At 42.9% G+C, this 16,574-nt stretch overlaps 2 protein-coding genes and 1 pseudogene across 2 annotated transcripts; 1 reads left to right on the forward strand and 2 right to left on the reverse strand.

Moving 5' to 3' along the window:
• Positions 1–3,161: 3,161 nt before the first annotated feature.
• On the reverse strand, positions 3,162–4,193 carry LOC136355499 (uncharacterized; annotated as a pseudogene).
• On the reverse strand, positions 3,162–9,931 carry LOC4327557 (putative disease resistance protein RGA4). Its single transcript, XM_015795651.3, has 5 exons — positions 6,412–9,931; positions 5,513–5,927; positions 5,340–5,442; positions 4,826–4,900; positions 3,162–4,210 (listed from the first exon to the last, which is right to left on the reverse strand). The coding sequence occupies exon 1, from the start codon at positions 9,745–9,747 to the stop codon at positions 6,415–6,417; it is 3,333 nt and encodes a 1,110-aa protein (XP_015651137.1). The 5' UTR covers positions 9,748–9,931; the 3' UTR covers positions 3,162–4,210; positions 4,826–4,900; positions 5,340–5,442; positions 5,513–5,927; positions 6,412–6,414.
• On the forward strand, positions 5,695–16,541 carry LOC4327558 (dihydropyrimidinase). Its single transcript, XM_015795654.3, has 16 exons — positions 5,695–5,945; positions 11,242–11,369; positions 11,473–11,510; positions 11,591–12,122; positions 12,216–12,389; positions 13,074–13,128; positions 13,216–13,485; positions 13,687–13,898; positions 14,082–14,202; positions 14,480–14,567; positions 14,640–14,718; positions 14,898–14,985; positions 15,118–15,158; positions 15,283–15,335; positions 15,429–15,585; positions 15,668–16,541. Exons 4-16 carry the CDS (start codon positions 12,033–12,035, stop codon positions 15,857–15,859), a joined length of 1,620 nt encoding a protein of 539 aa, XP_015651140.1. The 5' UTR covers positions 5,695–5,945; positions 11,242–11,369; positions 11,473–11,510; positions 11,591–12,032; the 3' UTR covers positions 15,860–16,541.
• Positions 16,542–16,574: the final 33 nt, after the last annotated feature.

Genomic DNA, 16,574 nt, shown 5'->3' on the forward strand with positions numbered 1-16,574 from the left:
GTGGGACTAGGTATTAATAATGTAGTACGTAACTATTATATAAATAAGCTATTAAATTGAATATAGATAAATTAGAACTAGTAGTTGGCTATACAATTGAACTTGCTCTACGGTCCCGTTTGAATGGGCAGAATTGCATGAGAGTTGCGGGCGACAGCTGCAGTGAACGTGTGGACCGATTGAGCAATGCTGATTCTATTAATTCTTTTATTTACGTGGGAAGAAATTAAGTACAGTGTACCTATTCTTCGATCACCACTTTTATACAAACCATCAACCTATTCATAAACTGGACAATATTTTGGCATTTCACAAGTATAGTTATTTTTCTCCGAGAATTTTTGGGACACAAGCCAGCTGCACGCCCTGGTAGGCCACCATGTGCATGCACACTGTACACACAACTACTAGTAGTAATTGAAGCTAGGTACGGATAATGGTGGATAACATATCACTCATCTCGTATATTATTCTATATTATTTCCTCATAATCGGATTTGAGAACATATATTTATTAGTATATATTAAATATGAGGCAATTAAAGTACTTAAAAAAGATACACCAAGAGAAAAATTATACAATATTACATATGAGCTCATAAAATAGTGATTAACTAATCTTTTACTATGTTTATAGGTGGATTTATAATAGATTTATATGTTTAATAATGTGGGACATGCACGTGAATACAAGTCTTTTCTCACTTTTTTTTACGGATTCAGATTTAAATTCGGATAGTATATATCGGATATCTCTTTCTTCTCCTATATTTTTTTCAGCACGCCTCGGGTCGGGTCGGCGGTCGGGAAATACCTGTCCCATTTTCAATTTTCACCTCTACCGGCCAGTGGCCCCAGGGCCATCAGCCCATCACGTGCTAGCTAGTATTTCCCCAAGCTAGCTGCTGGTTGGTTGATCATTCGCTCAACCGGAGCCATCAAGGCGCCCAAATCTGCAGATCTATATATCATGTGGTACACAGTACTACACACATCACACATGAAGAGCGTGAGGAGTGAAGGGAAGCAAAAAAAAAAAAAAAAAAAAACTATGAGAGGAAGGGAAGTATCACACCAACATGTATAGGAACGGGATGCGTTGGGAAGTTGAGCAGGAGATAGAGGAGACATGACAGGTGCATATGCCCACATGAAGTTCCAAGCATGGCCACCTTGACAAATTAGTACTTGCATGGCCTCGAGAAGTATATTTGCCCCTCTGAGGCAGCTGTCACGGTGGGTAGGAACGCAAGGGAAGATGTGTGTTCTTGCCAAACGGAGGACAAGCTACTCTTGAGTCTTGACACACAGGGAGATGGAGGAGGAGCTAGAGGAGGTGCCACTGCCGTTGCCAAACATGTATTCTCACTCCAAACCAATAATCCGCCTTTGTGGGCTCGTAGCTGTCGCGCCAGCGCCGCGCGCTCCATGTTCTCTTGCCAAATGCTATTTTGTGACTGCTAAGTAAGATGCTAATGCTACGGTGCGGTTTATCGGGAAAATGTATGTTGTTTGATAATAGAGCTAAGCTGAGTGCATAATCAAACTTGATGAAACTCAATACTCCATCTGAACCATGGGAAGTACTAGACAGGAACTGTGGTGTCACCGAGAAATCACACCCATCTGAACAATTGAAAAACAGGAGAAGCTTATGGAACACAGGGAAAAGATGATTTTTTAAAAAAAAACAAGTAAAATACACGACCGGTTCTTAAACTTAGACCATTGGGATATCATCTAGATCCATCAACTTATAAAATGCACATCTAAATTCATAATCTTGTTTTAATGTATCAGTCAAGATCTAGAGTACAAATGATTCGGCCCGAATACTGACGTGATAGTCCACAATAATGAGAATTTTGTATTTAGACTTATTCGCTATAGTATATACTCTCAAATGGACTCTGACCACTCCCAAAGCGACTGCCACCACACCCGTGGGAGACAAGACGAAGAGACAGTGATTAGGATGGTGGTAATAATCGGCCACAAGAGGATAATCACGCAAGCCTAGTGCAACGTGATTGTCTCTAAGGGGGAAGATGATGGGCCTCAAATTTCTGGAGAGTCACGGCAACAATAATGCCTCACCCAAACTTGTGGGATAGCCCTCTTCCTATAGCACCTTTTATCTAGGCTGAGGAGACTAGGGGTGAACCAAAAGATCGTGACTCGTTAGCTCGCTCAGCTCAGCTCGGCTCGGCTCGTTTCATTTTTCTAACGAGCTGAGCTGGCATTTTAGCTCGTTAGAGATAACAAGCCAGCTCACAGGACTGCCTTTTCTCCTAGCTGCTTGTGGCTCATTTATTTAGAAGGCCCATAAAAACCCTAGCTTTACTGATCTACTCACGCCCCTGCCCCTCAATCCCTTCCTCACGCTGTCTCGCCCTCCGCCCATGCCGCCAAAGCGGAGTCCACTCGAGCGGCTGGCCGCCCTCAGCGCTTGGCACCATGCCACCACATGCCCGTCACCAAGCGCTCAGCGCAGTCTGCCTGTGCCCGACGCCGCCTGTCCCTAGTGCCCGATGCTGATCACCCCCAGTGCCTGGTGTCGGCACCCGTCTGGCGCTGCCTGACAACAAGCTCCTCTCCCTGGTGCAAGTTTCATGGAGCTCGAGCTCATCTCATCCACGTGGTCGAAGTGCTAGCTTGTCGCCTCTACCGTCGAGCTCCACCCCGTGGTCGCCAGCGAGCTCGACCTTGTCTCCTCCGCCGTCGATCTCCTCCCATGGTGGTCAACGAGCTCGAGCTTGTGTCCTCTGCAGTCGAGCTCCTCCGTGTGGTCCATGTGCCGTTGTGCCCATAGACGCCCACCGCTGGCTGTGTGGCCGCGCCGCGGGTCCTTTCCTCCTTTTCCGTTGGCTCGTGAGCTAGCTTGAGCTTGCTGATGAGCCGAGCCGAGCCGAGCTAGGGTTTTAACTCGTTAGGATAACAAGCCGAGTCAAGCCAGCTCGACATCCACCCCTAGAGGAGAGTTTTGATTGCCGATGATAGCAGAAACCTTAATCACCATGTCTTTCGCCTCCTCTCCCACACACGCGATGTTAGTCTATTTGGTAGTGGACGGAGTTGATTTGGGAGCATACTGTACAGCAGAGGGGTCCACAAAATTTTCATCACTATGGACAGCCATGTCAGCACCCAACCTGAGTCACTTGTACTTTGAACCTCAGATTATATATTAAACCAAAATAGGAAATGGATGTGCATTATAAGTTCATAGACCTAAATGACACCCTAGTCCAAGTTTAAGTACTGGTCATATATTTCCCTCTCTTTTTTTCCAGCTTTAAGATAGAACTATCCGCCGTTCGTAACAGCCTGAAATTGCTGGTTTAAGAGGACACATGACACAACTTAACTAGCTACTGTTACAACAAAATTTTCATCTTTGACTTAATCAAGAGTAGCTCCCTTCACTCATCACCTTCCACACGCCACCAACCAGTAACTTACCCTTCAGACTTTCAGAGGAAAGGTCACTTCTGACATATCTGAAATCTCACGTTCAGATATTGCCGGAATGCATTCAACATCCAATTGCTTCTCAGGATGAGAATGATAGCCAGCCCTTTCAGTATGGTCATCAAGCTCAAAATTTACATGTTGCTCCAATGTGTCATCTTTCAATTCATGATCGATGACATCAAGTGTCGGAAGAACAGCCGTTGAACTAAATGAGCATGGTACCATTCCTATCGCACAGGGGGTCCAAGACTTTGTTATAGACCATCTGCTACGTTTCTCCAACAAGATTGTGTTCAATGATCCCCCGTTGCCATTTTCTGCCAAACATACATCCTTCTGTTTCAACTGTGACTTGAACATTTCCAGCTTCTCTGTTGCCCTGTCAGCTGATTCTATTTCTTTGGAGGACTCCGTGAGGATAGAAATTCTAGCCAACTTTCCCAGGGATAACATAAGAAGCTTCCTCAGTTTCTCTTTCACATTATTGCTGGCCATCTCAAACAGCAGTAGTGCTGCATCTATGAGACATCTTTCACCTATAGTGGACAAACTCAACTTCTGCAGAAGTTTTGCTGGACAGGAACATTGGACTACATTTCTGTCTGAAGAGAGCACTCCTATCTCGTGAACAAGTCCAATGCAGCCTGAATCCTTTATTTCTTTTATATTTGTCACAAGCCACAGAACAAGGGAATATAAATTTCCATTTTTGCTGGCATTCAAGCATTGGATTCACCTATAAATATAATAAAAGCCAATGAGGTCAGGCACATGCCTGGGCAATATAACTCTTAAAAGAGACAGGAATAGAAATGTTAGCATCAGGTATGGACAATAAAATTAAAAAAGGGTAATCCTTCCATCGCAGGATTGTAGTTTTTGAAGCAATGCATCAAATGAATCCTAAGATAAGATCCAGCGAGGGAAGCAAATTGAAAATAGAACCAGCAATAAGAACAGTACTTTGTTTTTAAGGCCTTCCACTGTTCCACATCAATCATTTCAACTACTGACTTCAGTATGGCAAGCAGCAATCTTGGTTCCTTCTCCGATAATTTTGTTATGATAGTTTTCATATCACAACTTGTTATTCAGTTTATGTTATCCACAGCCAAGACTATTTATCGCGTATGAATCTCCCTAAATTTCGCAGACGCTGTTGAGGGTAACACTGTTAACTTAAAAATCAACCTCTTTGCACAACAAACTGTGACATATGCATCTGAAGCCCACCCAATATGAAGGGCACTTTGCCTTCAGCGGGATAATGATGCTGTGAAACCACTAAACGAATTGCAATTTCCTATTTGAGAGTTTTTCCCATGCATCCAGTAGGAATCTACTTGCTCACCTCATGATTGCCATACTACACAGCATCGCCGACATCTCTTCAGACTCCAGCGGATCATCCACAGCCATCACATTCCTATAGAAAACAAGCAAACACATAGTATGGGGGTGTTTACATCAGGGACGTAAAGTTTTAGCATGTTATATCAGGTATTACATAGGGTGTCGCATGGTGTGTTCGGATACTAATAAAAAAACTAATTACAGAATCCGTCAGTAAACCGCGAGACGAATTTATTAAGCATAATTAATCCGTCATTAGCAAATGTTTGCTATAGCACCACATTGTTAAATTATGGAGCAATTAGGCTTAAAAGATTCATCTCGCAAACTAGTCGCAATCTGTCCAATTAATTATTTTTTAACCTATATTTAATACTTCATGCAAGTGTTCAAACGTTTGATGTGATAGGATGAAAAAAAATTTAGAGTGTGATATAAACAGGGCCTATAACATCATCCCAACTCCATAAACACAAAGCAGAATTGTCGCAACCTCGCACAAATCAACATACCGGGAAGAAGAAGGGATTCCGATTCCCGCAGCCGTATCTCGACGAACGCCGCGGCCACATCTACGGCGACCGGGAGGGCGCCCCTGCTCCGCCACGCCGCGATCTGGAAACAAGCAAAGCGCTCAGAGAATCAGAGATTACACCCGCTTTGCAGAAAAATTTTGAGGCCTTACCCTGTGAAGAGCGGCGATGGGGCAGGGGGAGAAGAAGAGGCCGTCGCGCACGAGCCGCGCCGCTCGGCCCAGCTCGACGACGGGACCATCTTCCGGCCGGTGGAGAGGCCGCCGCCGCCGCCTCCATGGAAAACCCTACCACTCCTCGCGCGGTTTTACTTTGGGAGTGCGCATGAGTCGCTGCATTGTGGGGCCCGGTTTCCAGTCTCAGAGTCAGAGGCAAGAGAACCGCAAAACACAGGACGCGCTCCGCTCCTCTGCCGCCGCCGCCGGAGCTCTCACCTCCAGGGGCTCTCGCCACGAGCCGCCGGAGCTCAACCCGTGCCGCCGCACGGGCGCCGGCGGACGGCTGGAGGCCGCTGCTGCATCCTTCTACCGCCCGCATTGCTTTTGCTCCCTCCTCCTCGGCTCCTCCCTGTCCAAACACCGGCAGGTGAGTACCCTAACCTAAATCCCTGCACCCCGTCCAAAAGTGTAGTGTGATATCTCTTCGTGTTCATGTGAGTGGGAAATTGGATGATGCTATTGGAGTGAATTAATCACAATGTATAGTACTAGCCTACTAGGGACGATGCCATTATGGTTAAATTGGGGATATATTTTGATAGGTTTATATGGAGAACAATGGATGCACCCATGCTTATAAAGGGATTGAGATGATTAAGGAGATGGGACTACATGATACTAACTACAGTCGTAGTTCTTAGGGTAAACACACTTTATTAGACTTGAAAAATGACTCCCAATTGGCCAACCTCATTTTAGCAAAGAAAATGTAGAGCATAAAGATTATTGCATCAAATCGTTGCCTCAATTAAGGCCATATATGTTGTTCCAAGCTGATAAGTTAAAGGAAGGGATAATCGCAGCATCAAGATCACTTACAGAAAAGGTATTACCTTCTATATCTGCTCAGGCACAATGACATCCCCGTCAATCTCTATATCTCTGATGTGAGCTATCTTTGCATGATACTCCCCACCTTCTTGGCATTGTTGCTTAATTTGTGGACATCCCTTGATGTAAAGCTCGTTGAGCCCCATCGGCAGGCCTTCTTTTGGCAAGCTTTCAACCCCGGGACAGTTACTAATCCGTAGTGTTTCAAGTGAGGAGATGTTGTGCAGACCAGGAGGTAAGCATTGAAGATCATCACAGCATGATATCTCCAAAAATTGAAGTGTGTGAGGTAAACCCTCTGCTGGAAAGTTATTGATATCAGGACAATCAGCAATTTCAAAATGCCTTAGATGAGGAAGGTAACTTAGGCCATTTAGAAGCACACTTGCTAATGGAGTGCATGAGTTTAGACGGATATCTTCGATTGAAGTGGGAAGCAAGCCTCCCTCCAGTGCTGTCCAAGGCACCAGACAAGGGCACTCGTAGATGTGCAGGCTTCTGAGTGATATTAATGGACGGAAACACTCCTCTGGCAGTGAAACAAGCCCTTCACAATGGGCTATTGTTAGACTTTTGAGAGCTGTTGGTCTGTATGCAAGTAAACCTACACGTAGAGATGTTAGATTTGGGCAATCATTGATGTATAGAGATGTTGGTGAAGATGGACAAGAATTATTCTGAAGCTCTGGAAGTGACTCAAGCCCTGATTCAGAAATCCACAGTGTTCTTAGTGTTGATGGAATAGGAGGTAACTTCTTCAACTGTGGGCACTTGATGAGACCAAGTTCAGTTAATTGTGGAAACAATTGATCAGCAACATCAAAAATCCACTCGCTCAGATTTGGCATATCTTCCAATAGAAGATCTTCTAAAGCTGGAAAACCTTTTGGTTGTCCAAATCCTGTGAACTCACTGCTGAGTTGTGTCACCTCAGTTACTCCAGCTATGACAAGATATTTTAAAAAGGGAAGCTGGCCTAAAGCTGGAAGCCTTGTGCTTCTACAGTTGCATATATGTATGGTTTGCAGCTTGGGAAGAAATGAACTAGCCAGCCAGCTTGGGAACCTCACCCCAGGGAACCCTTTAATCACTAATTCCTTGAGATCGAGATGTGGTTGAAGACCTTCTAGAACTTCTTGCTGCTCTGAAGGATTGCTTTCACAGTCCTCATCCCATATAAGGTGTAGAGTTCGAAGATGCTCTTTGTTTCTCAACTTTGCACAAACTGCATCTTGCCCATTAGGTACATTATTGAGGCCACGAATAGAAAGTTGTCCTTGCAGCTCATCCATGTTATTTAGTTCTGTGACGTTGTGCCCTGAGCGCTTCTGAACTACAAATTCTTCTAGTTCCTGTAGGCATACCAAACTTCCAATTCCATGTATCCTGGACAGTAGTCTTGTACTTGCTTCTAAGTGGCGCAGATTAATGAGCCTAGTGATGCCTTGTGGCACTTCCCTTAGAAAATTGCAGTCACTCAGCTTTAGTATTTGCAAGTTATAGAGCTTAACAAGAGATGCTGGTAATGTTTCGATTTCAGTGCTACTGAGATCTAGGAAGCGCAGTTGTTTCAGATTCCCTATAGATTCTGGTAACTCTTTAAGGCCTTGTCCATGCATATCAAGCACTCTAAGATATTCAAGTTTCATAAATAGACCATGAGGCAATTGAGACATCCTTGACTTGTATCCATGGATAATAGTCAGTGTCCTTAGCTTCCTAAACCCATACAGTGGATTGAAGTGCATGCACTTGGCATCCTTGCATGGAAATGAAAGATGACGGGTCTTAATGGCATTGTCATGTCTTCTCCCATAATCTAAGTGGTCGCAGTCTTCCATGGAGATAGATTTTGCAAGGTCGTGCATTGCATCATGCATCACATAGTTATTCTCATATGGCTGGAAGAAAGACCTGCTTAATAACTCATTAAAGTATGCATTTCCAGTATCTTCCATTCTCTTCTTTCTAGACTGTCTGATGAAACCAAGTGCTAGCCAGATCTTAACCAGTTTCTCTCTCCTGAACATATAATCCTTAGGATATACAGAACAGAATGCAAAGCACTGCTTAAGATGTGGTGGTAAATGGTTGTAACTTAGACGTAGGGCTGGCAGGATGTTATTCTTATCTGCCGGTAACTCCCATATGTCATTTTGCAGTATGTCCTTCCACTCCTCTTCATCTGTTTTGCAAAACAGGAGGCTCCCTAATGCCTTTGATGCAAGAGGCAATCCCTTCAGCTTCTTCACAATTTCCATTCCTATCGCCTCCAACTCCGGATGTGCGCTGCAGTCACCATCCCTAAATGCATGGCTCTTGAATACAGACCAGCTGTCATCATCTGATAGTTTCTGTAACTTGTAGGGCTCTATTCCTCCCATGATTCTGCCAACATTCTCATTTCGTGATGTCACCACTATCTTGCTTCCAAACCCTCCTGAAATTAAGGCTGCTCTATAGCTGTGCCATTTATCAAGGTCTTCATTCCAGACATCATCCAAGACAAGCAAGTACCTCTTGCCCCGCAATACTCTGGAGAGTGTTTCCTGTAGCATATTCATGTTAGTACTAGCAACAGATTGGTCATAGTCAGAAGCCTCAAGAGTTTCTTGTGTTAGCTTTCTCTCATCAAAACTTTCAGACACATAGATCCAGATCCTCAAGTCAAAGTGTTCTCTTACTCTGTCATCATGGTACACCATCTGCATAAGAGTAGTTTTACCAAGCCCACCCATGCCAACAACTGGAATGACACATAAGTTGCAGGAATTATGTCCATTATCAGAGAGCACCAGCCTCACCATTTCTTCTCTGTCCCTCTCCCTACCAAATACAGCCGAACTATCTACAAGAGAACTTGATTGCGGACGCTCTGAGGTATCATACCGTCTCATTTCACATATCATCTGGAGCCCAATGGTGTCGCGTTCTTGCGCAATCTTATCTAATCTCTCCAATATGATGTTAATCTTATGCTTTATCCTATGCTGGTACAGATTCCTACTCAAGAAGGAGGAAGAAAGAAAACTTGCCTTTGTGGGGAATATCACCTGCCTCTGCTTCATGCGCATACTTTTGGCTGAATAGCTGTCCAGCAGATCATCAAGGTCGTACGCGATATCCTTGAGCTTCGCTAGCCATCCCCTCACAGATGCATCTGTCAACTGCTTCTCCTCAGCGTCGTCAAGGAAAGCCTGTAACTGAGACAGTGTGGAAGAGAGGCTCTCTAGCTTGCCATGTATGCCTCTCCAAGATATGAAATGATCAAGGGTTGCTTCTGACAATTTCTGGAAGAGGGTTTGCATGAAGGCTCCTAAAATTGCTTCTGCTGCCATGGCAGTTTTTTTTTTTTGTCTGTGTGTTCCCCTCTTTTGCCCTTTTAGCCTGTAAGAAGTAGAAGTGAAGAAAGACTGAATTAACAAGGGTTTGGGACGTTGACCTGTAAGGTGGTGTTTTTCCACGCAATTTCAGACACGATATGCCCCGTAAACAATCTCTTTCCATAGATCATTAATCACTTAAAAGCTTATGTGCGCGTTGGAACTTTTTACCCCATACAACTGTGAAGTGATGTTGATATTGTATTGTTCCTTTCTTTCCACTCAGTTGGTTGATACTTGATACAGCGTACAAGTCCGGTTCACATGGTCTTTCCTGACATTATCTTATAAAAATAATCTGGTCTTTGCAAGCGTGTTGAATTTTGATGACTGTACACTTCTTGTGAAGTTTGTGATCATGTTAAAAAGAAGGAAGTTTATACTTTTGATCGTGCAGTCCACAGCAGAGTTCAAATTTCGGTCTTTTTTTGTGAATTTGGTAACATTTTGTTCAAATTTGACCAACATTTGTTTAAAATTTTGGAAATTTTAGACCGAAATTTCTAAAGTCGGAAATTTTGATATATCGGTGGCCTCTGATAGAATCGGCCAAACCGAAAAATTAAACCCTGATCCATAATCACTTGGTGTATGGGCCGGGGGATTTGCAATTATGACACTGCAAACATTAACTTTTGCTATAATGACACTGGACCCACATTTCATAGACACAAATGGACCTATTTGTCATCCACTCGGAGTGTCAAAACAGCGGAGCCCCCATGTTTGCAGTCCCAATATTGCAATTTTCTCGTCTGGCCCGTGGGAATCAAAACAAAAAAGAGTTAGTTCGGAGTACAAGACAATTCTTTAAAATCTGGAGGAGAGTTTTCTTGACTCGGGAGTCGGGGACACTCTTGTCTAGACAGTCGGCTTCTAGTGGTGGTTGATGTAGCTAACTTTTGGTCATATGTTCATACCTATTAGACTTACAGTGTTAATACCTGTTCATTAAAATTTCTTTGGAAATAAAAATGTGTGATACTATTGAGGAACTTATATCACTTCAATTAAGAACAAATAAGGATCCAAACTTTGGTATGGCCTTCCGCCAGCTGAGCTTCGCTTAGCTTAACTCCTTTTCTTTCAAGATGGCACTGAAGAAAAAGTGACAAACATGTGGTTAATCCTATAATTCGAGAAAGGGGAAACTACACCATGCTGTTCAGCAAAATGCATCACCTGAAGCTTTAGGGTTAGTGAGACAGACATAAGCCCAATTCATACAGATATAATGGGGGTCAAGTACAAACCTTGCCTTTGCATTATCTAATGCAGAAGGTATAGATCCTCCGTGCACCTTAAGTAGAGATGTGTTTTCTTCAAATAGATCAGAATATGTTCTAATGAATTGGTTGCCACAATTTACATAAATTCATTATGAATACAATGACTTTGGAGGCTCCAAAGGTTATACAGTTAATAACTAGTAAATATTTTGCTCATCAGTGTTTCCTCAGTTTTACTGGGATCTCCCCTGACGTGACAACATTAGGGAATATCATTGCCATGTTCTGGATCTTCTCAACACTAGGATACGAAGAAGGTCGTCAAGGCAACTTCGACGAACATAGCAGGTTTAGTAACCATGTCAGAAAAGCATTTTGCAACTACCCATTATTACTGTCCTGTTACTGCTATACTAGCTTAACGCTGCTGATTCTTTGGCTGCTGGAACAGTTCAATGTGCAGGAGCACCATGATCTGTTTGAACCACGGTATATTCTCTCTGATTCCGTCAAAGTAAATACGTAGGCACTGCAATTCTGATGTGCTCATGGATTCACTCACTTAGCAGATCTTTGCAGCAAGTGCAGCCATTGTCAAAGACAGGCAGCACGTAGTTGAAGCTTGCAGGAGTTTTGCTCTATCCAAGATGTCACAAACACAGCCTGAGTTCTTACGGCGCTGGATGACAGTGACGTTCTGAAGATGGTTTGCAGATCGGATTTATAGCAAGAAGATTATCGGATGGATTTGGTGACGAGGGCCTGCGCGAGATTCCAACTAACCCAGGATTTTCTCTGTTTTTTTTTTCTTTCGTTTTTGTTTAATAATAATCCGTTTAATTGATGTGTTAGTCCTCCCCGCATACGTCGCACGCGCTGCTGATTGGATAAGAGAATCGAACGAACGTGACAACTGGTTTAGTGGTTTTTTTTTTCTCTGCTTCTTCTCTTCTCTCCGCTCTTCTGCGTCTCTGAGGATCCGAGGAAGTGGCGGTCGGAGGAGGAGGAGCCATGGCGATGCCCTGCCGCCTCCACGGCGACATCCTGCTGCTCCTGCTCGGCGCCGTCGCCGTCGCGGTGGCTCACCCGGCGGCGAACGAGGTGGGGTGCGCTCGGATTTCTCTGTCGCTCGATCGCCAGCGTGTTTGGTTGGTTTGGTTGGTCTGATGTGATTTTGGGTTTTGGACTCTGAAGTTCTGCGCGGCCGTCGGTGGAGGAAGCGGTGGCTGCGGCGTCGGCGGCGGCGGCGGAGGGGACGGGAGGAGGATCCTGATCAGGGGCGGGACGGTGGTGAACGCGCACCGGGTGGAGGAGGCCGACGTGTACGTGGAGGACGGCGTGATCGTCGCCGTGCGGCCCAACATCCCGGTGAGTGTGGCTGCTGATCTCTGAGACTTTGCTCTGGGGTTGGGGAGATTCGGATTGGCTCCTCTTGGGATTCGGACTGCGCATTGACTTGCCGTCTTCAAGACTGCAACAACCAATGAGCCATCAGTAGAGGCTAGACTGTAGCCATGTTCGTTGATGCCAAATTGCCAAGTGACTCTGGAACTGGCTTATACTCCCTCCATCTCAAAATATAAGAACCTATAACCAGATAAGATATTTCTATTTCCTAGTAGTTGACCAGATTCGTAATACTCAGAAATATCTATATGTTCATATTCGTGTTACTAGGAAATCTCTCATCCGATTTAGGTTCTTATATTTTGGGACGGATGTAGCATCTTAAGATGAACAGTTTTGTAGTAATAGGTCACTGCAATTTACTATGGTAAATGTAAAAGTAACTGCTATGGTAAATGTAAAACAAAGGTCATGGAGATATGAAGTGACAGTATAAACAGTAAACTGGAAAAAATGAACACAGTTATCTTTCCTTCTTTCTTGAGATGAGTGAGAAGCCATCTGAAACTAGCAATTTTTTTTATGGAACTGTGAATTGGGGTCCATAAATAGAGGGAAGTTGTGTTGGAGCAGCTTTTTATCAAACCATGTCCTCTCTTAATGTTTCAACCTTGCTATTGAAAAGTCTCATGTTTTCATATCTAGGTTGGTGATGATCATGTAAAAGTGATTGATGCAACTGGAAAATATGTCATGCCAGGTAAATTCTTACGGTTTTGATAAACATTTTGGAATTAGTTATTACTTGCTCTTCGGGTTTATCATTCTTCTGGCAAATGTCACACAGGTGGAATTGACCCTCACACTCACCTGGAGATGGAATTCATGGGAACTGTAACCATTGATGATTTCTTTAGTGGTCATGCTGCAGCATTGGCTGGTGGGACAACAATGCACATTGACTTCGTCATTCCAGTGAATGGCAATTTAACTGCAGGTTTGGAATCCTACAAACAGAAGGCAGAAAAATCTGCCATGGATTATGGATTTCATATGGCCATTACAAAGTGGAATGATGATGTTTCGAGGGAAATGGAAACGATGGTTAAGGAACATGGTCAGTACTTCTTTTTGTGCTGTCAGTTATTTTCATCAGAAATAAGAAATTCCATTCTGGTTCATGAAGCAACTCCTATGTTTCAACCTGAAATCAACTTTGCAAATTTCCTGTAGTCTGCAATGTCTATCAGAACATGATGCTTTGGTACTATATTGTATCGTAGTCTAAGTGCCAGAATTTAAATTGCCAATATTTCAGGGATCAATTCTTTCAAGTTCTTCATGGCGTATAAAGGTTCATTGATGGTCACGGATGACCTACTCCTGCAAGGCTTACAGAAATGCAAATCTCTTGGTGCCTTGGCTATGGTTCATGCAGAGAATGGGGATGCTGTTGCTGAGGGACAGCAACGAATGATCGATCTTGGGATAACTGGCCCAGAAGGACATGCTCTCTCAAGACCTCCAGTTGTAATTTCACACTAACTCTTCGCATTTACTGTTATGCCTATTTATCTTGATATGTTGGACAGATCAAGTGTTTTCTTATACAATATTCAAGTCAATTTGGTGAACTAGACACACCATGAAATTTGTGTATTTTCTCTCACAAGGAAGGATAGATACCATTGAGCTGCTTCTTGTTCCCTGCAGTTGGAAGGGGAAGCAACTGCTCGGGCAATTCGATTAGCCAAGTTTGTCAATACACCATTGTATGTTGTTCATGTGATGAGCATTGATGCAATGGATGAGATTGCCAAGGCTAAAAGAGAAGGTCTGCCACCTTACCTTTCAGTTGCAATCAAATTACTCATGCATGCAAGCAAGCCAGAGTTTTTATATGAATGAATATGTTCCTAGAAAGATACATTGTATATGTTCATTTGCACTTTTAAGTAGTCTGGTTTCAAATAACAAGCTGGCCTGGGTCCTGGGAACTGAAAAGTCGCATTGGATTGATCATGCCCCAGATATCTACATTGATATAAATTTGGCAAGATATCTCAATTTGACAAACAAAGCATATATTGATACAAATTCATACTTTGCAGGGCAGAGAGTCATTGGTGAACCTGTGGTTTCTGGGCTAGTACTTGATGATTCTTGGCTTTGGGATCCGGACTTCATGATAGCTTCAAAGTAAATAAAAGCACAAATTTAATGCTTTGTTTATGCAATTGTGGTTTCTTTTATCTCATATCACATTTCTAGGTATGTAATGAGTCCTCCTATCCGAGAAGCAGGACATAATAAAGCACTTCAAGTTGCTCTTTCATCAGGAATTTTACAGGTGATACTTTTCATACCCTCAGTTTGACATCACGGAGTTACTTTTTCATCTTAGCTAATATTTGGAGGTCAGTTAGCAAATTATAGGGGCGCACTGTTTGCTTGCAGAAACTTATACCTTGCTAAGGGGTAGAAAACTTCACATGGATGACTATCTAACTGCTCTTCATTTCTATGCAGCTTGTAGGAACTGATCATTGCACCTTCAACTCCACACAGAAAGCTTTCGGCTCTGATGATTTCAGAAAGATTCCTAATGGTGTTAATGGTAATCCTTGTGGGTTGTGAATTTCAACGTTGACAAATAAGTATATAAAAGAACTTTTGATTTTATAAGGAATTCGTGTTTGGTTTGAATAAACCCAGCTAAGGCATCTCTCTCTTAAACGCTTGACCCCAGGTATCGAGGAAAGGATGCATATTATTTGGGACAGTATGGTGGTAAGTTGATATTTTGAATGGTGTTTTTAATGGAAAATATTCTACAGTATCAAAAAAAAAGTCAGCAATCCAGTGGTTCCATTTCCAGTATATCTCTTATCTGACATTCATACAATGTATGCAGGAGACTGGCCGAATTTCTGTCAGTGATTATGTGAGAGTGACAAGCACAGAATGGTATATTGAAGAAATTCACTAGCTATCATTTTAAACAACAAATTCCCCACTATTCAACGAAGTACAATGATCAAATTACTCAAATCTTTTCAGTGCCAAGATTTTCAACATATACCCTCGGAAAGGAGCAATTCTGGAAGGATCTGATGCAGATATTATCATCCTGAATCCCGAGAGGAGCTTTGTCATGGGTGCCCACACACACCATTCAAGGTCCAACACAAATGTGTACGAGGGCAGGAAAGGAAAGGTCGGTCCCTCGTTACTCACAACTGCATTTGCAAAAGCTTGAATTCAACTTATGTTTTCTTTTTCTCTCTCAATCGGTGTAGGGAATGGTAGAAGTCACGATCTCAAGAGGGCGAGTTGTGTGGGAGGATGGCATTCTGAACGTTGTTCCCGGTTCAGGAAGATACGTCAGAACACCGCCTTACAGCTACCTGTTTGATGGCATTGAAAAGTCAGACGCTGCCTACAGAGCCTCCCTTCGTGCCCCTGTGAAACGTGGCAAGGCTGCTGCTTAACGATGCCCGCTGCTGATGAACTACAGAACTAGTTTCTCCAAGGTGAACGACGTCTGCTCCATGCGTAACTTCCTTGTGTTTGTGTATACAGATCTCATTATTCATATCATTTTCTGATAGGTAAGAATGTAAAATTACCTGATACTACCTCCGTTTTTTAATAGATGACGCCGTTGACTTTTTCTCACATGTTTGACCATTCGTCTTATTCAAAAATTTTATGCAAATATATAAGATATAAATCACACTTAAAGTATCATGAGTGATAAAACAACTCATAACAAAATAAATTATAATTACGTAAATTTTTTGAATAAAATGAATGGTCAAACATGTGAGAAAAAGTCAACGGCGTCATCTATTAAAAAACGGAACGGAGGGAGTATAAAGAACTTTCTTTTTTAGTTTTTCCTTCTTTTCTGGACAGCCATAGGAATTTAAGAAGCTCACTTCTGAACCAAAGATTTATAATGTTATTTTGGTTTACGCCAGAAAATAAGTGTGTAGATTTCCCCTGGAATGACCAGGTGAGATTTTAGTTCAGGATGTGCTCCAATAGACATTGGTATGGCTCAAAATTGTTTAGTACTCCGTACCAATTACGCCTACATTCTTAACCAGATATATCTGTAATGCTTATATAGCAATATCACTATCTGAAATGGTATCTGGTAACGTATAACTCCACGTCTCCACCGTCAGTTTCACAGGTTGC

The sequence above is a fragment of the Oryza sativa genome, chromosome 1, assembly GCF_034140825.1.
Source record: "Oryza sativa Japonica Group chromosome 1, ASM3414082v1".
Classification (NCBI taxonomy): domain Eukaryota; kingdom Viridiplantae; phylum Streptophyta; class Magnoliopsida; order Poales; family Poaceae; genus Oryza; species Oryza sativa.